The following is a 21,503-nucleotide window of genomic DNA, read 5'->3' as shown; positions in this document are numbered from 1 at the left end:
TTAAATCGGTGAGATCATCATCGAGAAAGGTACCAATGGCTATGCAGTCCGAGCAGTTTTGCCATGTAGAACAACAGGTGGCACGAAGAAAACGTATTTCGTACCCTTCCATATCATGGACACATTACCATGGCGAGATTACGCAAACGGCCAGTAAGCCAGCTCGTAAAGGTAACCGATCGTCATCTTAGCGTGCTGCAGGACGTGGTCGAACGAGACGTGCTCTATCGTGTCGTTGGGCGTGTGGATGTACGGGTTGTGGTTCCCGAACGGCGTCTCGAAGATGAAGGACGAGGGGAAGCCGTTGCGGTTGGCGGAGGCATGGTCGGAGCAGGCGTACCCGCACACCGTCTCCTCGTAGGGGATGTCGGTGTACTATTCACATCAGGCCGTTTTAGCGATCCGGCCACCGGAAAAGACCCAACACGTGTCGGGGGGACTCACAGCATCAATGACGCGCTTCATGTACGCGACCTGGTCGGGGTCGGTCCAGTCCGTGACGACGCCGAACCTCTCGACGCCGTCGCGCCCGACGTAGCCGACCATGTCCTGGTTCAGCATCGAGACGACCTGGCGGCCGAGCGTGCGGTACTGCGTGAAGATGTCCTGGCTGCCGAGCAGGCCCGCCTCCTCTGCGCCGTACCAATGGAACTCGACCGTGTTAAGCAGTTCGCCGGAGGCGATCCTCTTGTCGGTGAGGAAGACGCGGAGGACCTCGAGGATCATGACGGAGCCGGAGCCGTCGTCGTCTGGTGGCTCGGTGTTAGTGCGTTCGTCCCAGGATCGCGATCATGTTCCATCCACGGCAAAGGCGGGAAAATAACAAGGGAACCTACCAGCTCCGGGCGCACGGCCGGCGCCGCGGTCTCCCGAAATGACGGAGTCGAGATGGGAGCCCACGACCACGGTCCTGCTGCCCTGTCCGGGGATGGTCACGATGATGCTCGGCTGCGACCACGCGACGTGGCGCACGTAGCGGACGTTGGCGGTGGGGTGCCCCGCGGCGTCGAGCACGGCGCTGATCTGGCCGTACAGCCACTCGGCGGACTCGACGCCCGTCTTGGAGAGGTAGTAGCGGTTGTGGAAGGCCGAGAAGCGCTCCAGGTGGGTGCGCATGTTGTCCGTGTTCAGCTTGGGGATGAGGGCGTTGACGTGGCATGTCTGGTTCATCTCCGTCGGGAAGGGGAGGGCCGCGGCGAGCTTGAACTCGGCCGTGGTGGCTACGGCGGCGACATCGGACCACTCGGTGATGTCGAAGAAGTGGATGCGTTTCTGGGGGGGTTTGTTAGCGGCACTGACAGAGAAGAGCCCAAAGAGGCTGGGAGGGAAGCGCATACGTCCATCATCTCCCACTTCTCCTCTTCCGTGACTGTAACGGTCTCGCCCGGTGCGGTCTCGAGAGTGAAGAGCTTTGTCGGATCGCGGGGCTCGACTGACGAGCCGGCGGCCGAGGACACGGCGAGAGCCGTGAGGAGGGCGGTGAAGCGCATGATGGCCGTGATTGACTAGAACCAGAATCTACTCGAGGGGCAGGCGGACTTTGACAGGCTTGCTTCTTCCGTGGCATCCGTTGCGAAGAACTGGGCAAAGCGAGGTCTCCTCTTTATATAAATCCCCATCGACGGCTCAGTCGAGGGCGGGGCCACTCACATGGCATGGCTACATCACCAGCCCCGGTTTTGGCGTGGTGCGGTGCAAGGATAGCAGCATTCGTTGTGCTCTTTTTCCTTCATTCGAACAAAGGTTCCATGCTACGGAGAGGGGCGTCTGATGCCGAGTAATAGACGGGGCACAAGCCAACTCAACTCCATGTACGCCGAGGCCAGTAACGGAGGCGGGGGAGGCTCTAGAGTGTTAAGCGAAGGCGGTGACCCGAGAGAAAAGAGAATCCGAGAGCGCGTTGTCGAGGAGGAAGCTAGCAAAAGGTACCATGCAGCGGCAGATTAGAGGTCTGCAAAGTCGCGGCTTTTCGCGTGGCCCGTCTTCGCCGGGCCCGGTTTGACTTTGTTGGGCCACACAAAGATGGCCGAGCCCTCGCGGGCCAGAGATAGCACATGCACGTGATATCAGGACATGCGACCTTGGCCCTACATCAATCTCGTCGCCAATTCGCTTGGCCGGCCGTGTGCCAAGTGCATGTATTCGGAAGGTGACACTTAGCCAAGACGTGTGCGCGGGGAATGCGACTGAAAAGTTAAAAAACAACGAGTAACCTCGTAATGCTGACGAACAGAACATCCCAGCATGCCCAGCACAATACTTGCTTGCACTGAGGCCGACGTGAAATCAAAAGTTCCGTGCGTAATCGGCGGGGGGAAGTCGATACATGTCTGTTGAAAAGAATTCTTTGGGGAATGCGAGTGGCCAGAGGCACTTGCTGCGTCGCAGGCCGCTCTTCATAACGACGAGTCCCCTCTAGCTGCTCAGCAAAGGACTTCTTTCGTCGTCGTCCGGGAGTTCGTGATCTCCCGGGCGTCGCAAAACAATCCAGAGCAATACGCCCTGGGCGAAGGCAAAGAGGCCGTTGTTCACAACGGGCCAGCCAATCAACCAATACCACTCAACCCAAGACGGCAAGTACGGAGGATACTTGACTCGCACCATCCAGGAGATGGCGACGAGAGAGAAGACGACGGCCTGCACGGCCAGGCCCGGGAGGCTCAAAGCGCGGGCATCGGTTCGAGAACGCATCTCCCGGACTTGGGGCACGACACCGGCGACGGCGAGAATCGTGGATGCCGGTAGGATGCCGAGGTAGTGTATTAAGCCGACGATCTCCTGGGCCCATCGCCGCGGTTCCGACCGGGTGGGGGGCTGGAGAGCATCCAATATGACGGGGAAGAGGGTGAGCAGCGAGAAGCAGACGCAGATTGCCGAGACGGCGCCTCGCGGGGCTCGCCTCTGGCTGTTCCTTGCCGAGTAGCGCAGAGAAATGATGAACCTGACAAAAACAGTCGTCAGCATCCGAGTCTTTTTGTTCGCGATGACGGATTCTCCTTCATGAGAGTGAGTTTGTCCAGAAACAACGGCACATGACACAAGACGAGACCCCCCTTACAAGAGTAAAGAACAAAGCCAGACGGTGGCGAGTTGGCCAAAGTTGAACCAGTCGCCGGCCGTCGCCGGGTTATTGACAAAGACGTCGGGCCGCGGGAAGCCGGTGTCATTCACGTTGAGGAAGAAGCCGATGGCGAACTGTTCCGTGGCGTTGAGGAGGCCGAACAGGACGTAGTACAGCGAGAGCCCGTCGCAGTGACCCTGTTCCCGTACCCGGTGGTATTGAGGGAGATACGAGAGTGCGGTCGCGATGGTCAGCGCCCTGTAGGGAGGAAGTAAGCGTCTTGGGCAGAGTCGCAGTGCAAAAAGTTCTTTGCTTGGAAGCCTGGAGCTACTCACAGCCTGGCCCAGTTTGGCAAGATGTTTGGTACCATTGCTGCTCAAAGGTTCCCCCCGGTACACTTGATTGGTGGCTTTGAAGGTTGGGAGGTGTTGATGACGCCGGGCTGCGCCGTGGTGCCGCGTCCTTTTATGTGCGCCGATGGTGCAACAGTATGGGTGGAATATGATGCTAGCAGTAGAATGAAGTCGGTGACAATTTGAGGCAGCAGTCAGGTGGCCGGCGGTGTGGTGCAAATCGGACGGGCTTCGGCATCCTGTAGGATTCGTCCGTTGCATCACGTGGGTTGGCGAGTCACGACGGGTCAATAAGAAGAACATCTGCCTGCACCGTTGTAAATACTCGAGGGATCCACATTTGAGTAGGACATCTCTAGATAATCGACTGAGGTAAAGTGGGCATGGGACGGCCAGGCTGGTATTTGCCAGTCGAAAATATCTTGGATGAAGCGGCAAGGCTGGTGAAGCCCATCACATCCTACCCAAAAGAATTACGCAGGTATTTCGCAAACGGTCATTGTCAGAGAACTTCCGCAACAGGGAACTATGCATTATCAGACTACCCTATCTATAGCAAGTCCCACGTATACCATGGCGTAGAGCCCCAATTACCAATTCATCATCCCCCGAAGACCTGGGCGCTGAAAAGCTAGGAAAGAAAACTCGTGGAACCGTCGTTCAAGGGTAGATGGCCCATCTTCCAACGCGCTTCTCTCCAAACTGGCCATCCAAGTCGCACCACATGTCTCCCCAGCCACGCATCCGGCCTTTGGTGTTGTCGAGCTGGTCGATGGCGCCAGTCAGAATGATTTCGAGATCCATGTTGCCAAAAATGCTGTTCTGGTATGGGCGGAAAGCGAAGTGGCAGGTATCGACCTTGGCCAGGGGCGTGGCATTTGGGCTGCTGTACTCCTCCTGGTTGAACTTCCAGTAGAACCGACGGATAGACATGAAGTTGCGGAGTTTGACGCAGTCGTTGACGAGGGCCGAGTCGGGATGAGCGCCGCCAAAGTATTTGGTCTTGCCGGTGCATCGCTTCGAAGGGCCGAGGGGGGTATCATATCTTTCGAGTCTGGCGTCGAGTTGTCCCTGGGGGGAAGAGGCGGCCAAGGCTCGAGAATTCAATTGGACGGTCACATTGTTTCCGTCCTGGTCGGCAGCGGTGAAGTCAACCCAGTTCACGAGCGGATTCTCGTCAATCAGCGGGGTGGGCATCTTGGACTCGGCAGAAAAACCCTCGGTGGTCTCAGCCTTGGCCGAATCACGTCGCTCCAGTTGACCAAGAGGGAGGTTTGGGTCGCGGTAAAAGAGTCTAAACTCGCCGTCGTACTTGCCGCTTGATTCGAAGCCGCAGCGGACACCCATCTTGGCATGGAGCCGGTCTCGGGTGTTGGCGGGCTCGTAATTCAGAGCCCTCTCGAGGAAGCCTGCCATGTCGCGGCTGGTGATCCAAATCTTCTCCTTGGTCGTCATGAAGCTGATGCCGCAGGTTCCGTGGGCAGCGAATTTGGCCCAGAAGTTGAGGTCACGTTCCTTAAAGATGACCGTTGCGGTGTTGTGCTTGACGAATTCCCACAAGCTGTTGCAGTCAGACTTGAGCGGAATGTTGGGTTCGTTCCAGTCCGAGGACAGCCAGACAGGATCGCAGAAGGGGCCATCCGCGACTCGACCAGTAAATATCTCGAACCGCTTGGTGATGGTGATGTCGTGGGCAGATGCGATGTCAGGGACCTCGTGGACGGCGCCGTCGAAGACATAGGCGGAAGTATTCTGGGGGATCTTGGTGAAAGATTCGACAACAAGAGGCTGATTAGGCTTGGTCTCGCGGGCTTCGATAGCAGCGTTATTATCAACAGCGAGGGTGTCATGGAATGCGGAAGGTAGGGGACCGCGTTGTTGAAGTCTCCAGAACACAGGGGCAGTGCCTGAGTTACTGTTCCAAGCAGCGCAATCAGCCTCGCCGGCAGCTGAGATGCGGCCATCGATGGTCCAGGAAGGTCGGCTCAGCGACCTGTCGAGGAAGTTGGCAATGTCTCCGTTGGCGAAGACGACGTTGCGGGTGTAGGACTGGGCACGGAAGGCACAGCTACCAACCCAGACAATCTCGGCCCAGCGTCCAAGATCGGCGTCAAAGTCCTCAAAGTAGATGAAGATGTTGTGGTTCTTGATGAAGTCGTAAAGAGCCTGGCAATCGTCGCGACGGGGGCTTTCGATGCCACTGTCTTGCTGGCTCGCCCGGACAGTGCAAAGTGCCATGTAACCATCGGCGGGTCTGACTATGATGTGCTTCGCAATAGGAGAAGGGATATGACGGGCATCCTCGGCGAAACCAAGACCTTGGCCAATGTTGAAGACGACGTCGGAGCCGTTGGAAGCCGTGAAAGCGATCTCGCGCGAAGCCGAGATAGGGCCGGCGCCATCGGGGATAGCACGCGCCAAGGTGTACGCCACCAAGGCAAGAATGAGAGCGAGAAGCCTGCGCATCGTGAGATTGGCAGATGGAAGTGTGTGTGTTTATGGCAACAAGGCAACGGTGTTGTTGGCGAGAGGAGAGGCGGAAAGGGGAGGGAGAGGGAAAGGAAGAGAGGGGGGAGAGCAAAAGCGCGGTGGTGGAGGAAGAAGAATATTGCGTGTTGGTGAAAATCTTCTTCCTTTGATGAGGAGACGAGGATAGAAAGGCTTTTTGTCTTCAGATGATTTAAAAGCTCTGGAGGGAGAGGAGGAGAGTGAGAGGGTGAGAGGGAGAGAAGCAAGGGGAATTTTCTTGTTTGTTGTCACGGGACTCGCTTGCTTCTATTTCCATTTATTTATTTATATGTTGGAAAAAGGTGAGAAACCCCAGGTGACGCAAGGACTCTCAAGTAGTCCTGGGAAGGAGCTCATCAGGGAGTGGAAGGTGCTTTCCTCGACCAGTGCTAAAGTGAAGTGTGTTTGTTGCTCCTCGGTCTCCAGGGCGGTTGCGTATAAAGCGTGCACTTCAGACGGATTCTGGGTGAACATGAGCAAGGGAGCCTGAGTTGCTGTTACTCAAAGAGCTCAGAGCTCGTTTGTTACGCGATCGACTCCTAGGCAAGGCAAGCAAACACCAACACTGGTAGGTTACGTCGTTGGCTTCCCGAGGACTGTTGCTGGATGACCTTGTCATGCAATGTTTGCTTTCGAGGCGTCCGAGTCTTGGCCATGTTTGTATAGACAAATTTTAAGTGGCACTGAAATGGTGATGAACACCATGTCCTTGGCTTGGCCTTTTGGCAGCAAGATAAAATCACATGGTCACACACATCCGCCACACAAATCAAAGAGATAAAGACGCAGATCAACGTAGCTTTGGTCCACTTCCAAGAAGTCCGACATGACGGCGACTATAATTCATTATATTTGTATTATTGAAAAGGGAAGACTTGACATATACAATAATTGGATGGTAGAGTCAGTCTATTCTGTTTTGATCGGACCGGGCTGTTAACTACTCCAACTTTATTTCATGTAACGTCGACAACTCGAGTCTGTCACGGGTTGACCCACCACAGTCTTCCCATCACAGCCTTCCCATCGTCATTTGGCATGATGCAGCAATGACAAAGCAATAGCAGAGCCAAACAGCAAAACCCTAATTACCGTCATGGAAGGAATCAAGACCAACACTCTAGGGCAATGAAATGCCAGCATATACCAAAGTAAAGAGTTCTGACGCTCTTTGACCGTACTAATTACATTTATGGAATGTATTCTCATACATTATGCTACCAAAAAAGAGGCACAAAGGGACGGCAGAAGCGCCAAAATGGAGATTTATATGAGCCTGATGAGATATTCTGAGAAACGGATCTGAATGAGAGCAACTTTTAAAAGTTGAACTGGCAATGTTCGTCAAAGGTAAGCAATACCAGCAGTGATAAACTTGGCCTCTCACTCGCCACTGCATCATCGTCATCCTAGCCACCAATCTTACTGGCAGCTAATTTGCTCGTACACACACGGGCCCCAGTCTATGCCGATAATACTAGCGTAGAATCTTTAGATAGCGTAGCGCGAAGGGCGTTAAAGACATGTGGGGCTTCGGGATAAAACCATCGTTTATGAATAATGAGAAGTGGTAACCAATGCAATAATAGTAAACGATTGAACGTTGGCACTCGATTCCCAAAAAAGAAAGTAGACGCACGTGGCAAATACGCTGCACCTCGGCTTTGGGCATATCGGTATTTCAATCCCGCCTCTACCAGTTATGATGTCATGTCTTGCTTATTTCTTTTGCCAAAAACGTAGAGGTCATTGAGGTAGCGGTAGTACGTGGGGGGTACCGTAGAAAAGAGAGACTAAAAGAAAGCGTGTTGTTGTTCATTCTTAACACAATAGTTGTCAGGCGCTTTCAGTTGCGAAAAGGTCCGTCTCTCAACCTATTGGTTCGTCAGCCGAGACTGGGCACCACCCCATAGAGACAATTCGTGTCGGTATCCATGGACGGACAACATGCAAAAAAAAACACGCCACAATTCTGCAGCCCAACCGATAGCGAGGCCCATTTCAGAATGAAATAGTCTTGGAGTAAAATTCTTCGCTCTCTCCTTCTGGGAGAGATAAGAGACGACTATCTCGGGTTTGATTGAAGTGAGCAGAATATTTCGGTCAAGAGATGGGCGGTAGCCATGACAAACGTTGCGGTTGGTCGACTGTCCCCAAATGCATTGCCGACAATGCTAGAGCCGTCGGCTCCAAATACGTCGGCTCCATTGGCTACCGCCCGTCTTGGACCTTCCTCGGATCGAGCACAGCCGCATCTGTATCCGTATAGGAACGCGGCGAGATTGTGTCGATGTCATTGAAATTACGCTTCGGCGGCTAGCAATGCAAAGATTGGAGCCACGCGTGGATGATACGCAAGGGATAGACGGTGCAGCCGTGGCGGGAATTCCACATGGCCGGTGCGGCACCACGTTTATCAACAGGGCATCGCGGATGTCAAGCCTTTGAGTAAATTGGTTCCCATATCAGGATGCAGTGGTAGTAGCAGCATTCGTACACCACAGACGGATCGCCGGGACCGGAACCTTCGCATGGGGGCTGGGGATCTTGTTTCCCGTTCGTTATCATGCTGCGGCCAGGGATCCCCCGCCGGCCGACGAGTCATTCTCGCGCCTTTTGGCCCTCCCGCCCCGCCAAAAGCTGCCAACCCCACAGAAGGGTCCGGGGCCGGCATGCAAGGCCTCAATAAGCCGCAGCAATAAGCATGAACGAGCCAATTCCCCGGGTGCTGATCGGCTGGTACATGGTGCAATCTTGTCCGACCACGACCATCCCGGCCATCAGAGATAAGTGGCAGATAAGGCTTCGACTCTGCCAATATTACCCACCAACCCCCACAACCAGAGACCAAAAAGGCCTTGACCTCGGTGTCGGTAGACGCTTGAAGACGGCATTTGCCTGCTTTTTCCCGACTGATAAGAGAAATCCCGAGGGCACGGAACACACACACACACACACACACACACGCACCCCGCCTCGCCCTGAACTGCTGTAGTGTATTATGTAGCCCCCGGCGTAGTCGGAGCCCCAGCACGTGTAGTGAGGCCCCAGGACCGGGTCCCGAGATAAGAGCAGCCGACGGGTGTTCTCACTAGCAACGAACTGCAGCCTCTTCCAGGCGTCTACGGGTTCTAGCGCGGCGGGCACCAGGCTAGAGCGAGGTATTTTCCCATGTCTTCCGATGTAGGTACGCGGATGCGAGAGTGCCAGTCTTATCGCCATGAATCTGGTCATTTCACCTCGAGATAAGCCGCGTCGATGGCAACGGTATAAGACACAGCAAACATCCTGCCCAGAAGTTTGTTGATTCCAGCCCAGCCAGCAGAGCATTGCAGATCATTCCACCTCTCTCTCTCTCTCTCCTCGAAGCCACCGCTGCCTCCAGAAGAAGAAGAACAAGAAGGATTAAAAGGAAATTCTTTCCCGGAGCAACTCACCAGCGCGCCAAACTCTCAAAAACACACCACTCAAGATGCAGACCCGCAGCCTCCTCCTCGCGGCCTCCCAGCTGGCCGTCGGCCTCGCGGCCCCGGCCCCCATCCCCGCCGCGGACCCGCTCCCGGCCTACAACCTGCTCTCGACCCGGGACACGCACTACAACGCCAGCCTGCCCAACATCACAATCTTCGCCACGGGCGGCACCATCGCCGGCTCCGCCGCGTCCAACGCGCAGACGACGGGCTACCAGGCCGGCGCGCTCGGCGTCGACATCCTCATCGCCGCCGTGCCGGAGCTCTGGAACGTCTCCAACGTCAAGGGCGTGCAGGTCGCCAACGTCGACTCGGGCAGCATCACGCCCGCCATCCTCCTCAACCTCACCCGCCTCGTGCAGGAGGCCCTCGACGACCCGTACTGCCAGGGCGCCGTCATCACCCACGGCACCGACACCATGGAGGAGTCGGCCTTCTTCCTCGACCTGACGGTCAAGTCGGAGAAGCCCGTCGTCGTCGTCGGCGCCATGCGCCCCGCGACCGCCATCAGCGCCGACGGCCCCATCAACCTGCTCGAGGCCGTCACCCTGGCCGGCAGCCCCGACGCCAAGGGCCGCGGCACCATGATCGTGCTCAACGACCGCATCGGCAGCGCCTTCTACACCACAAAGACCCACTCCAACTCGCTCGACACCTTCAAGGCCGTCGAGCAGGGCTACCTCGGCTTCTTCCTCGACATCAAGCCCGTCTTCTACTACCACCCCGTCATGCCCCTCGGCCGCGTCTACTTCAACGTCTCCGGCACCACCGAGCTCCCCGAGGTCGACATCCTCTTCGGCCACCAGGCCCTCAACCCCGCCATCGCCACCGCCGCCGTCGAGAGCGGTGCTAAGGGCCTTGTGCTCGCCGGCATGGGCGCCGGCGGCTGGACCACCCCCGGCCGCGCCGCCCTCAAGACCCTCGCGGAGGAGCACGACACCCAGATCGTCGTCTCGAGCAGGACCATGGGCGGCTTCGTCGAGGCCAGTGATGCCCTCAACACCTACGGCGGCTGGAACCTGAACCCCGAGAAGGCCCGCATCATGCTGCAGCTCGCCCTCAACGCCGGCTACTCGTCCGAGCAGCTCACGACGCTGTTCATGTACGCGCCCTAAGCGCCGCGACGTGCCGTGGAATTTACGAGATCATGAAACGAGTACATATAGAAAAAGATATAATGATATATCCATAATAGAGCAAAAATTTTAATGTTTGAAAGAATAAGCCCTGCGCTCCCATTGCCGTGAACCTAACCTGACCTGTAAGCACCTTTTGATTAAGATAATCCTTTCGGTTATTCAAATACAATTTTTTTTTTCCTGTGCCTCCTTCCAGATGGAATGTTTGGCTTGAAGGATTCCGCGTCTGGATCCCGCGGAACCGCATTCATCGGAAACCGGCGCACTCGGGCTGCGGATGCGCAGCCCTACACCGGTCGTTCGGGGCTGGAATAAACTGCCAAAGTCCCTTTCATGGCCAATTCGTCAGCTCGCGCATACGAATACGAACCAGACGTAATCTCGCTTGACGACCCTATCGGACTCGCAGCCAATCGAACCAGCGTCCGTCCCGGCACTTGTTGGACTGGTCTGATAGAGCCCCCAATGAGCCGACGCGGATGGTAAGCTTCCCGGATGCACCAAGGTGGAGCAAAAACCCGGGAGGGAGCGACGGTCGTAGCATCCCGCATCAATAAAGTTCGCCGTCTCTGCCGTGCGCCGTGCACACAATCGACGTCTATCAGCCGCGTGAAATCAACAGCGTCGAATCAGCAACGATAATTCAACAGCTTCCCATATTTCAATTCGAGTCCAGTGCCAAAGGGAGACAAGAAAACACTGCAAATCAAACACATCAGTACACAAGAATTATCCGCCATGGCCGCCCACGTCGTCATGAACGCCTCCATCCCGCTTCACCCTTATTATCCCGCGGATGTCGTGCTGCCGGGCTACGTCGCCAACAAGCTGGGCTCGCTGGCCCTCCAGGCGTCCTTCGCAGCAGGCGCAACGGCTATCCTCGCACCAACACACCAGATCATCAGACGGGCCAACCCGAAGCTCTCCAAGGGCGAGGTGGCCACCGCGCTGTGGTTCGTCCTCTGCGGCTTCATCCATTTCTTCTTCGAAGGTGAGCAGCAGGCCGGAGGCGGGGCCGGAATAGCAGATGCCCGTTGGAGGCTGTTTGACTGACGTCCGGACCAGGCTACTTCGCGTACAACCAGGCCCGCATGCCTACCCTCACCGACATCTTCGGCGAGCTCTGGAAGGAATACTCCCTCTCCGACTCCCGCTACCAGACCCAGGACTCCTTTGTCGTCTGCATGGAGGCCATCACGGCCGCATTCTGGGGCCCCCTGTCGTTCGCCTGCGCCTACTGCATCGTCACCTCGCACCCCCTCCGCTACCCGCTGCAGCTCATCATCAGCCTCGGCCAGCTCTACGGCGACGTCCTGTACTACGCGACCTGCACCTTTGACAAGTTCGTCGCCAACATGGTGTACTGCCGGCCCGAGCAGTTCTACTTTTATGGCTACTACGTCCTCATGAACGCCTTTTGGATCGTCATCCCGTCCGTTCTCCTCGTGAAGAGCTGCGTGGCGACGAAGCGGGCGTTTGCAAAGGTGGCCGAGCTGGAGAAACAGTCGCAGAAGAAGAACATCTGATGGCCGCCAGCAGAGACGCTTTCCGTTGCCGACCACGGCTTACCTCGGATCCTTCAAGCCCCGCATTGGGACAGAAGCGGGAGCGGGGGCGGGCAAGCCTGGACTGTTCAACATTTCAGTCCGAAGGCTCTTTGAATCCGGGCAACACTGAGCGCAGCCTTGTTTTTATGGGGCTTGTCTGGACGGACGGCCCGTAGTGTAATATAATAGAGTAAATTAGAGTTGCATCGTCCGAATGGACCTGAAAACACGACCCGACATCTTTAATCGGCCATGTAAAGCAGACCTGGTCGGCATGCATGGGGTCCCTTCTCTCGTCTTTGTCGCCTTTTGAATCCTTCACGTCTTCTAGACAAGCTACAAAGGAAGGCCGCTCCCTGCGGGCCCCATCAACTTCGGCTTGGGCCGAAGACGTGATATGTCAGCCCGTTTATGCAGCGATTAAGTGGAGAAATTCGGGGTTAAAGCCGAATCTTGACTCACCCGTCCAACATCTATATCACTCAAGTTCTCACGCAACCTGTCCTAACGTACCTATAATCCACATAATTGCCCGTTTTTCGATACCTCCATCCGGCGACAACGCCGTCAAGACCAGTAGCTATGGACGCGCCCTCGAGAGGAACCGGCACGCTAAGCGACCTGCTCGCCGCCGCACCCATAGACGTGGACAGGTACGAGGCGCTCTACAAGCACTTCCACCAAAACCCCGAGCTCTCCAACCTCGAGGCCCAGACCGCCAAGACGCTGGCAGACCAATTGGCGCAGCTCCAGGTCTTCAACGTGACCACCAACATCGGCGGCCACGGCCTCGTGGGCGTGTTCGAGAACGGCCCGGGCAACACCGTCCTCCTCCGCGCCGACATAGATGCGCTCCCCATCCTGGAGGCGACCGGCCTCCCGTACGCCAGCACCGTCACCATGGCCGACGTCGAGGGCGTCGTGCGGCCCGTGATGCACGCCTGCGGCCACGACATGCACATGACGTGCCTCCTCGCCGCGGCCGAGACGCTTGTCAAGCTGCGGCAGGAGTGGAGCGGCACGCTGGTCGTGCTCTTCCAGCCCGCCGAGGAGCGCGGCACCGGGGCGCAGGCAATGGTGGACGACGGCCTGTACGGCCGGCACAAGATCCCCGTGCCGGACTTCCTGCTCGGCCAGCACGTCATGGCGATGCGCGCGGGGAGCATAGGGTCCAAGGCGGGGACCATCATGGCGGGCGCGGACAGCCTCAAGATCACGCTGTCCGGGCTCGGCGGACACGGATCGCAGGTGAGTGGGCGTTGGAAATGCCAATTCCACCCCAGTGGCCTTTTTTCCTTTTTTTAAGTTTCTTTGAGTACTGACACACCCCGCAGCCGCACCGGACGATCGACCCCGTCGTCATGGCGGCCCACGTCGTGGTGCGCCTCCAGTCCATCGTCAGCAGGGAGATCAACCCGAGCGACATCTCCGTGCTGACGGTCGGCAGCCTGCAGGCCGGGCAGACGGAGAACGTCATCGCGGACTCGGCCGAGATCGGCGTCGACATCCGCAGCGTGCGGCCCGAGACGCGCGAGCGGCTGCTGGCCTCGATCCGGCGCGTCGTCACGGCCGAGTGCGAGGCCAGCGGCGCGACGGCCGCGCCCGTCTTCCGGATGACGCGGCACCTGCCGGTGACGGTCAACGACGACGCCATGACGAGGACGCTGGGGGCGAGCTTCGAAGCCCACTTTGGCGACGCCTTCGACGCCAACATCAGCGCCACCACCATCTCCGAGGACTTCTCCGTCCTCGCCTCGTCGCAGGGCAAGCCCTCCGTGTTCTGGCACTGGGGCGGCGTGGACGCGGGGCTGTGGGACCAGAAGCTGGGCGAGGGGAGGCTGGACGACATCCCCGCCAACCACACCGCGAGGTTTGCGCCGGTCATACACCCCACGATGCGGACGGGCGTCGATGCCCTCTCCATTGCTGCTCTTACATTCTTCAAGCAAAAGGTGTAGTGTGAACTATATTGTGGTCGTTATCTCAATGCGATGGTTGGTTGTTTTTGAAATCAGCACCCCATCCAATGCGTCAAGAGTCGCGTCGGTAGGCAGAACAAAACAAGAAGTAGGAATAAAAAGCACATATCCAACAATAAGAAGAGCACTCATATTCGCGACTGTGCACCGGCTAAACCAAAGACGACGGGCTCGAGGTCACTAGGTGCGATCCAGGTTGGCCTGGTTACAACGAGCTAGAGTGTCTAAGCGATTAAATATTGAGTGGTAAAATCTATAATAAACCCTTGCTAGTCTATCCCCGCCGGCACCTTTGCACATGTTTCATTAAATCCAACGCATACACAAGCCTCTTGTATCCGTAGGCCACCCTGTTCCCGAAATCTTACACGTTTTGTTGTTCATTATGTCGTTTCGTCAATCTTCGGTCAGACCTCGCCCTTCTTCTCCGTCTTCTTCTTCCGGATATCGACCCACCCCATGCCCCAGGAGAACACAAACACCAGCCCGCCGATCGCAATACACAGGTAAAACACCTCGCTCAAGCTCTTCGCGTACGCGATCAGCACGCCGGGCAACTCCTCCTCCGAGACGACGGTCCGGAAGCCCGTCCCGCCGGCCGCCAGCACCGTCTGGGCATCCACGGACGGGGCGTACTTTTCCAGATTGTTGCCGAGGCCCTCGCTGAATATGGTCTGGGCGGCGGTGATGATCACGGCGCCGGAGAACGTCTGCATGAAGATCAGGGTGGCCATGGAGATGGACAGCAGGGCTGCGGGGAGGACCGCTTGGACGGCGATGAGATGCTAGAGAAGATTGCGCGTTAGCTCCCGTCATTCACCGCGAGAGGGGCTGAAGGAAGATGCGTTTTGGGGGAGGGGAGGGGGGGGGAGGACGGTGCTCTCTTACCATCTGCATGCTGGCGCCGCGGCCCGCGCCGAGCAGAATCTGGTACCCGATCCACTGCGCCGTGCTTGTGGACGGAGTCCAGGTGGAGATGAGACCGCTACCGATCGTGGTGGCGATGGAGCCGAAGACGGCCCAGGGGAGGTAATATCCCAATCTTCCGACTGCATTTTTTACGCGTCAGCAACTCTTCCCCCAACCGAAAGACAGCAGCGGGACCTCCAAAGTGGAGCGCCGCACCGGGAATCCGACTTACCCATGGCTCCGGAAAACACAGCAACAACCAGCTGGCTCAGGATGGTCGGCAGAAAGTCGACGCCGCCGCGGAACGGCGTCTCGCCCTTGACGCTCTGGAAGTACATGGGCACGTAGTAGCTCGACACCAGGGTGATGCTCATGTTCAGGCCGCCGACCAGGCAGCTGGTCCAGAAGATGCGGTTGCCGAACAGGCCCATGGGGATCATGGCCATGTCGTCGCCCTGGCGGCGCTCCCAGAGCATGAACAGCACCGCCGTGACGGCGGCGCCGACGAGCAGGCCGATGACGACGGACGAGTTCCACGGGTGCGAGTTGCCGCCGAACTCGAGCGCGAGCAGGAACATGATGGCCGCCGGGGCGAAGAGGACGAAGCCGGGGAGGTCGAGGTGGCGGGGCACCTGCAGCAGCGGGAGGGGCTTGGGGACCTTTTCGGGGATGTTGATCACGAGCAGCAGGACGGCGGCGACGGCGCCGATGGGGAGGTTGATGTAAAAACCTGGTGGTGGAGAAGTGTTAGCAATAGCCTAACTGACAGACATCAGGGCAGATGGGGGGGGGGGCTTGTGGAAGAAACGGAACAGAATGGAGAGGGCAGTCAAGGAAGAGGGGAGAGGGGGGCTTACACCATCGCCAAGTCGTAAACTCGGTCAACGCGCCTCCGACAAGAGGCCCGGCGACCAGGCCCATGTTTGCGAAGCCGATCATGATGCCAATGATGACCGGCCGTCTCTGCAGAGGCACCGTCACGCCGACAATGGTCAAGGAGCCGTTGAACAGGCCCGAGGAGCCCATGCCCGCCACGGCGCGGCCGACGATGAGCATGTTGGACGAGGTGGCGAGGCCGCAGATGAGCGAGCCGAGCTCGAAGAGGAAGAAGAAGCCCAGGAACGTCCATTTGGAGCGGAGGTGGGTGTAGAGCTTTCCTGCAAAGGGTTGGAGCGCGGCACTGGAACGTGGGGAAACGAGGTTTTGTCAGTTTTATGCCTGTTTTAAAGAAAGACGGAGCAGATTCGGTAACCACAAGAGGAAAGGGAAATCTTACCCGCATAGGTTGTAGGCTGCGGCGTACCAGCCCACGTCGGCCAGGGAATTAAACGCCGTGGTTATCTCGGGGACGGCCTGGGGGCGAACATCAGCCGGGTCCCAAAACTTGTCAAGCGACCACGAGCTCGTGGCGCGTTAGGTCTCACTTACCGTGGTGATGATGGACATGTCGAGCAACATCATGAAAATGACAAACGTCAGCGCGGCGAGGACAAGCACCAGCCTGACGCCGGTGATGAACTCCTCCTCCACCTCCCCTTCGTCGGGACCCGTCCCGGCCCCATTCTCGTCTTCCTTTTGTTGCTCGGTTCTTCCAGAGACTGAGTTGTTCGAGGAAGGTAATGGCTTCTCTGAGGCATCGTGGGTGAACTCGGCTGCTGGTGCCTGTGGCGTCGCCAATACTGGGAGCGTGGCGGTCATGCTGGGTCTGCCTAGCTCCAAGGAGCTTTGCGAAGTGGGCTTCTCCATGTCCAAAGCCGACTGGGGGTATGCGTGTTGGTTGCTTTGAGGGTAAGGTAAGAAGAAAGTAGAAGGGATGAACCTTGATGAGCTTGATGATCCAGACTCGTTTTGGGGAAGAGGCGTCGTCGAGATTGTTATATGCTCCCAAAACCCGTAATTCCGACGTTTACGATTATCGTTATCATTATTATCATTTATTGTTGTTATGCCGTTCCCAAGCCCACACTCCTGCTAACCCGCTCCGAGTGCGAAGTCATCTTTGCAATCCTTCCGCTAAGGGTCTCCCTCAGGCGGCTCGAATCCCGTAGGGCTGGCTGACACCAGCAGGACCAACAGAGCGAGTGCGACGAATGCACATCCGGGGTTCGCACTAACCCGAGGGGACTTTGGTATCTGTCGAATCACGCCGAAATCCCGATCCGAAGGATCTGGCTCTCATTGGCCGGGGTTGTACGGTTCGGGCATATTGGTTCCGCACTACCTGGGTAGCGTAAGCCGGCAAACAAAAGGACCCCCCCTTGCTGCGCTGTGCCGTCCCCTTTTTGTTTGCTGGCCAAAGGGCGTACGGTAACCCGCAGGCAGAGGAATGGTAAATACGGGTTTGGATGGCCAATGTGTCTGCTCAACCCCGCCCGGTCGACGACGCCCTGCCGCTTGGTAATGGCCAACGAAATTGCGACTTGTCTGTTTGCATGCGAGTGCGAGGGAGAGAGATGGGGAGGGGGACTCGCATTCAGTTTTGTGACAGCTTGGCGTGCATGCATATGTATGTGTCGCCTTTTTTTTTTTTAAGCAAAAAAAGAAGCTTTTTGGGACGAATTCCTTAGTTCTTAGTTTACAATATCCCGAAAGTGTGTACGTGAAGTCCGTTATCCCGACCGACTGCTGAGCGGCGAAAAAAAGTCCTCCCCCACCCATCCTTACCCAGACCCAACCAACCCTTGCCCAGCCGGGGTCGACGCCAGACCCAATTCCCCCCCGACCCGATATTTTTACTCCATACATGGTATACACTATCAAAAATCAAACGGGGTGAAGATGTCGGTGAACCACCGGTTGTCCATCAGATCCAGCCCGAACTGGCTGAGCTCCACCTCGGCGACGCCGGGCGGCATCGGCACGCCGGCGCCGAGGACATCGGCCCCGCCCACGCCGGCGGCGGGCCCCGCGGCGTCGGCCTTGACGAACGGCGCCAGGCTGGTCTCCCAGCTGCCGCGCAGGCCGCGGATGGTCTTGACGGCCTTGGAGAAGGCGTTGCCCTCCTCGACGTCGACGTTGAGCCCGGCCTCGGCGCACACCCGCATGAAGCGGTCGCCGATCTCGTCGAGCGTCGCGATGAGGTCGATGGTCGACCGCACGCTCGCGCGGTCCCACACGGGGTCCTCGAGCACCGAGAGGCGGTACAGCGCGATGATGCAGTGGCTCAGCTGCGCGAACGTGAGGAACGGGATCGTCACGTACGCCGCCGGCGACAGCGTGAAGAAGTGGTCGAACCAGGCCTTGACGGCGTGCAGGCACGCGTACAGGATGTCGAGCCGCGCGACGTCGGGGAGGTTGGGCGGCACGCACGCGCCCGTCTTTGCCGACAGGGCGATTTCCTGGATCGCGAGCTCCGTGCAGTGGAGCTGGGCGATGATGGTGTCTGGGGGACGGGGTTAGATTTTTCTTCTTCATTTACAGTTTTCTTCTTCATAAAAATGGGGGGTTTTTCATGTATATATAGTTTCCCTTTTATTATATCATTTCTCCAGGCGGGTTACCCGCATGATGGGGGAGGGGGCTCATGGGACACGGAAGGGGATCACGAACCTGTGCTCTGCAGTTCCGGGGGCAGGTTCTGGATGATGCGCTGCAGCTGCCCCTTGAGCAGCTTCACGTACATGGCGGGCGGCGTCTTGGAGCCGTCCATGGTGTCGAACGAGGACTCGGGCCGCCAGGACAGCTTGCCGGCCTCCTCGTTCAGCAGCCGCATCCTGACGAGCGCGACCAGCGTCCGGTCCGAGGGGGTCTCGGGCTGGTCGTCGAGGATGTGGAGGCACTCGTCCATGTGCGGCGTCCAGCGCAGCGGGTCCATCTTGCCTAGGAAGCTTGCGACGCTGCGGGAGGGGCCCAAAGAGGCGATTGTCAGCGAGGCGGTCCGGGGTCTTTTACGCGTGCGCGCACGCATCGTTTGGAAGGAGGAGCTTACGCTTGTGACACGAGATAGCAGGCGATGACCGCCCTCCGCTGCTCCATCGTCCGCGGCAGCTGGGTCTTGAGGAACGAGGACGGGCACAGGGCGCCAGTCCCGTTCTTCTCCTTCTCGGCCTTCTCCTGGGCCGCCTTCCAGCACAGGAACGGGTTCATGCTGTCGAGGGGGTCGCGGTTCAGGCCCAGGTCAAAGATCAGGCCGATGGCGATCTGGCAGAACAGGCACATGAAGGGCTTGTTCCCGAGCTGGTGGTTCGCCCTATGTCGGCAGTCAGCACAGCTGTTCCCCGCCCCGCCGTCATCGGTGCACCGGGGGAAAAGAGAGAAAAGGAAAAGAAAAGGAAAAAAAAAAGGGGGGGGATCCTACCATCCCAATATCACCAGCAGCCCGAGCAGGTAATCGATGCTCCGCTCGTTCTCGACGACGACCTTCTGCGCCACAATCTGCCTCACGCGCTGCCCCAGCGCGAGCTGCTGGCTCGACACGCGCGAGGCGACCGTCATGACGCAGATCCACAGGAACGGCCGCTCGGCGCGCAGCTCCTGCGCCGTCATGGTGGCCTTGAAGCTCAGGAAGGGCAGGTACTTGAGGTTCTGCCCGCGGAACGCCTCGAACAGCACCTCGGCCTCGTCCGGCGTCGGCAGCTCGTCGCCGTACTCGGCGCCGGCGGCCCCGTCGGGCGGGCTGGCCGTCTGCGTCGGCGTCGGCAGCGACGTCTCCCGGGCCATGCCGTCGCGGCCCGCGCGGGACGACGCCCCCGGCGGCCCGTATCCGCCGCCGCCGCCGCCGCGCATGTCCCCGATCTCCGACGACTGCTCCCTCGCGCCGCCGCCGGCAGCAACGGAGGCGGCGGCCGACGAGAGCAGGGACCCGTGGCCGTGGTCGAGGCCGTGAATGTTCACGCCGAGGTCGGCGGGGAGGCTCGGCCGCCCGGACTGCCGCAGCAGCGTCACGAGGCCGTCGAGCTTCTCTTCTAGCTGGGCCGTCCGGCTGGACGGCGCCTTCTTGGACCGCTTCCGGACGGGGTTGCTCGGCTGGCACGTCTTGCTGAGGCGGTGGCAGCGCTCGCAGGCGCCGCCGGCGGAGCGGAGGATGCATTTGCACTTGGCCCGGGAGCAGTTTGTGCACGCCCGGCCGTACGGGGCGGCGATGCCGCCGCCGACCGAATGGGCCTCGGCGTCGTACGCCACGTCCCCTGTCGGCATCCGGGGACTTTGTCTGGAGGGCGGGGAGGGGAGGGGAGGGGAAGGCAAGGGGGATAAAGTCAAAGAGGTGAATGGGGGCGGCGCTGCGGGCTTGGCTTGGCAGGCAGGCAGGCCGGCCGGCTGGCTCAGGAAAGCGGGCCGAAAATCTGCGGGATCTCCCCGAAGGCCGCGACGGATTTCACTCTTCTGTATGTATGTGTGTGTGTGTCTGATAGTTAGACCGCAACGACGGATTTCACTCTTGCGTGGGCGCTCGCGTTATGTGTGTGTGCGTGTGTGTTTGATCGAATTCGGTCACCACTGATAGCCCGGATACCTCCCGGTGGGGGGAGGGGTGGTGGTATGCGAGGCGGCAACAGAGCCAAGCTTTTTTTCCTTCTCGGTTTGGGCTGCAGCAGCTGGATCTCTCCGACGATCAGAACCGGGCTTCAGATTTGGCATGTAACGCAAATGCCGCCTGGGGGGGCGAGAATGAATGAATGATGGGAGAGGTGAGAATGGCAAGCAGTGAATGCAGGAGTTGCACGAAATCCGGCGGGTTTGGCCTGGGAGGTGGGCGGTCTCGAGGACCCTGACGCATAAGTACGTAGCTGGACGGAGTTGGCGGCGGAAAAGCGTCGAACCCCGACCGTTGCTGACATGTTGTTTTGCGCATGGTCCTGTTGCTTTCAGACCGCGCACGGATAGATGTCGGCATTTGTTAGATCCCGGAATCCGAAGTCCGTCTCTGCCATCCACACCACAAACAAAAAAACAGAGGCGTGTTATCTCACTCTGGTCTCATGTGACTTACAACTCTCAAACAAAAAACTGAGACCATGGCAGGACGACAATGAGACGATGCTCTCAGGGGTGAGGGTGGGTCTTCATTTGTTGGTTTTTCCTATAAAGACAATGTTGGGTAAGCCTTGTCTGTCAAATAATCCCTGGCCAAACTCCCGTCCTGGCTAGCAACAAACAAACCCCGGGACAACCCTAGCTGGACGATCCTTCAGCCAGTGGCGGGCAAGCAAGCCCTCTGCATCGGCCCGTCCCGAAGCCTTCGTTGATTCACATCACGCGAGCGAGTCAAGAGAAAACAAAAGCAGCGTGTGCCAAGGGTATACGATTAGAAGTTATCAAGCAATGTGACCGTAACGCCGCCATCAGTGCTGCTTTAACTAACGCAGCACAACCCGCACGGAAAGAAAGCCATCCATCCTCAGCCCCGCCCTGGATATGTCCGCCTTCGTCACAAGAAAAACGATTGCCGACTGTGTCCTTAGAGCTTGCCGAAGCCAGCCGTCGACTAGACCTCCAACGCCCCCAAGTGAGAAAGAAAAAACTCATTACTCTCTCTTCCGCACAGAAGAGAGAGACTCCTCACTTGCCTTCCCTTGCGGGATAGTGTGGTGTGAGCAC

General features: G+C 58.1%; 8 protein-coding genes across 8 annotated transcripts; 3 read left to right on the top strand and 5 right to left on the bottom strand.

Annotated features, from left to right (window-relative positions):
- Positions 1–138: 138 nt before the first annotated feature.
- EsH8_VIII_000179 (M28 family metallopeptidase) lies at positions 139–1,490 on the bottom strand (the record flags this gene model as incomplete). Its single annotated transcript, XM_083269221.1, has 4 exons — positions 139–375; positions 445–749; positions 837–1,272; positions 1,338–1,490. 4 exons carry the CDS (start codon positions 1,488–1,490, stop codon positions 139–141), a joined length of 1,131 nt encoding a protein of 376 aa, XP_083128989.1.
- Positions 1,491–2,415: 925 nt separating this feature from the next.
- EsH8_VIII_000178 (uncharacterized protein) lies at positions 2,416–3,431 on the bottom strand (the record flags this gene model as incomplete). Its single annotated transcript, XM_083269220.1, has 3 exons — positions 2,416–2,941; positions 3,059–3,319; positions 3,397–3,431. The coding sequence occupies 3 exons, from the start codon at positions 3,429–3,431 to the stop codon at positions 2,416–2,418; spliced, it is 822 nt and encodes a 273-aa protein (XP_083128988.1).
- Positions 3,432–4,074: 643 nt separating this feature from the next.
- EsH8_VIII_000177 (uncharacterized protein) lies at positions 4,075–5,880 on the bottom strand (the record flags this gene model as incomplete). The annotated part of the gene is made up of 1 exon (XM_083269219.1): positions 4,075–5,880. One exon carries the CDS (start codon positions 5,878–5,880, stop codon positions 4,075–4,077), a length of 1,806 nt encoding a protein of 601 aa, XP_083128987.1.
- Positions 5,881–9,394: 3,514 nt separating this feature from the next.
- Positions 9,395–10,507, top strand: EsH8_VIII_000176 (asparaginase ahrA; the record flags this gene model as incomplete). The annotated part of the gene is made up of 1 exon (XM_083269218.1): positions 9,395–10,507. The coding sequence occupies one exon, from the start codon at positions 9,395–9,397 to the stop codon at positions 10,505–10,507; it is 1,113 nt and encodes a 370-aa protein (XP_083128986.1).
- A 762-nt stretch (positions 10,508–11,269) lies between these two features.
- On the top strand, positions 11,270–12,057 carry EsH8_VIII_000175 (EXPERA domain-containing protein; the record flags this gene model as incomplete). The annotated part of the gene is made up of 2 exons (XM_083269217.1): positions 11,270–11,522; positions 11,597–12,057. The coding sequence occupies 2 exons, from the start codon at positions 11,270–11,272 to the stop codon at positions 12,055–12,057; spliced, it is 714 nt and encodes a 237-aa protein (XP_083128985.1).
- A 603-nt stretch (positions 12,058–12,660) lies between these two features.
- Positions 12,661–14,036, top strand: EsH8_VIII_000174 (uncharacterized protein; the record flags this gene model as incomplete). Its single annotated transcript, XM_083269216.1, has 2 exons — positions 12,661–13,326; positions 13,413–14,036. The coding sequence occupies 2 exons, from the start codon at positions 12,661–12,663 to the stop codon at positions 14,034–14,036; spliced, it is 1,290 nt and encodes a 429-aa protein (XP_083128984.1).
- A 428-nt stretch (positions 14,037–14,464) lies between these two features.
- Positions 14,465–16,712, bottom strand: EsH8_VIII_000173 (major facilitator superfamily domain-containing protein; the record flags this gene model as incomplete). The annotated part of the gene is made up of 6 exons (XM_083269215.1): positions 14,465–14,842; positions 14,946–15,106; positions 15,199–15,696; positions 15,824–16,146; positions 16,243–16,319; positions 16,395–16,712. The coding sequence occupies 6 exons, from the start codon at positions 16,710–16,712 to the stop codon at positions 14,465–14,467; spliced, it is 1,755 nt and encodes a 584-aa protein (XP_083128983.1).
- A 1,010-nt stretch (positions 16,713–17,722) lies between these two features.
- Positions 17,723–20,102, bottom strand: EsH8_VIII_000172 (fungal specific transcription factor domain-containing protein; the record flags this gene model as incomplete). The annotated part of the gene is made up of 4 exons (XM_083269214.1): positions 17,723–18,348; positions 18,516–18,802; positions 18,895–19,155; positions 19,264–20,102. The coding sequence occupies 4 exons, from the start codon at positions 20,100–20,102 to the stop codon at positions 17,723–17,725; spliced, it is 2,013 nt and encodes a 670-aa protein (XP_083128982.1).
- Positions 20,103–21,503: the final 1,401 nt, after the last annotated feature.

Source organism: Colletotrichum jinshuiense, chromosome 8, assembly GCF_051148585.1.
Source record: "Colletotrichum jinshuiense chromosome 8, complete sequence".
In the NCBI taxonomy this organism is placed as follows: domain Eukaryota; kingdom Fungi; phylum Ascomycota; class Sordariomycetes; order Glomerellales; family Glomerellaceae; genus Colletotrichum; species Colletotrichum jinshuiense.
The sequence above is the reverse complement of the archived record's forward strand: the minus strand, read 5'-3'. Positions and strand labels throughout refer to the sequence as shown.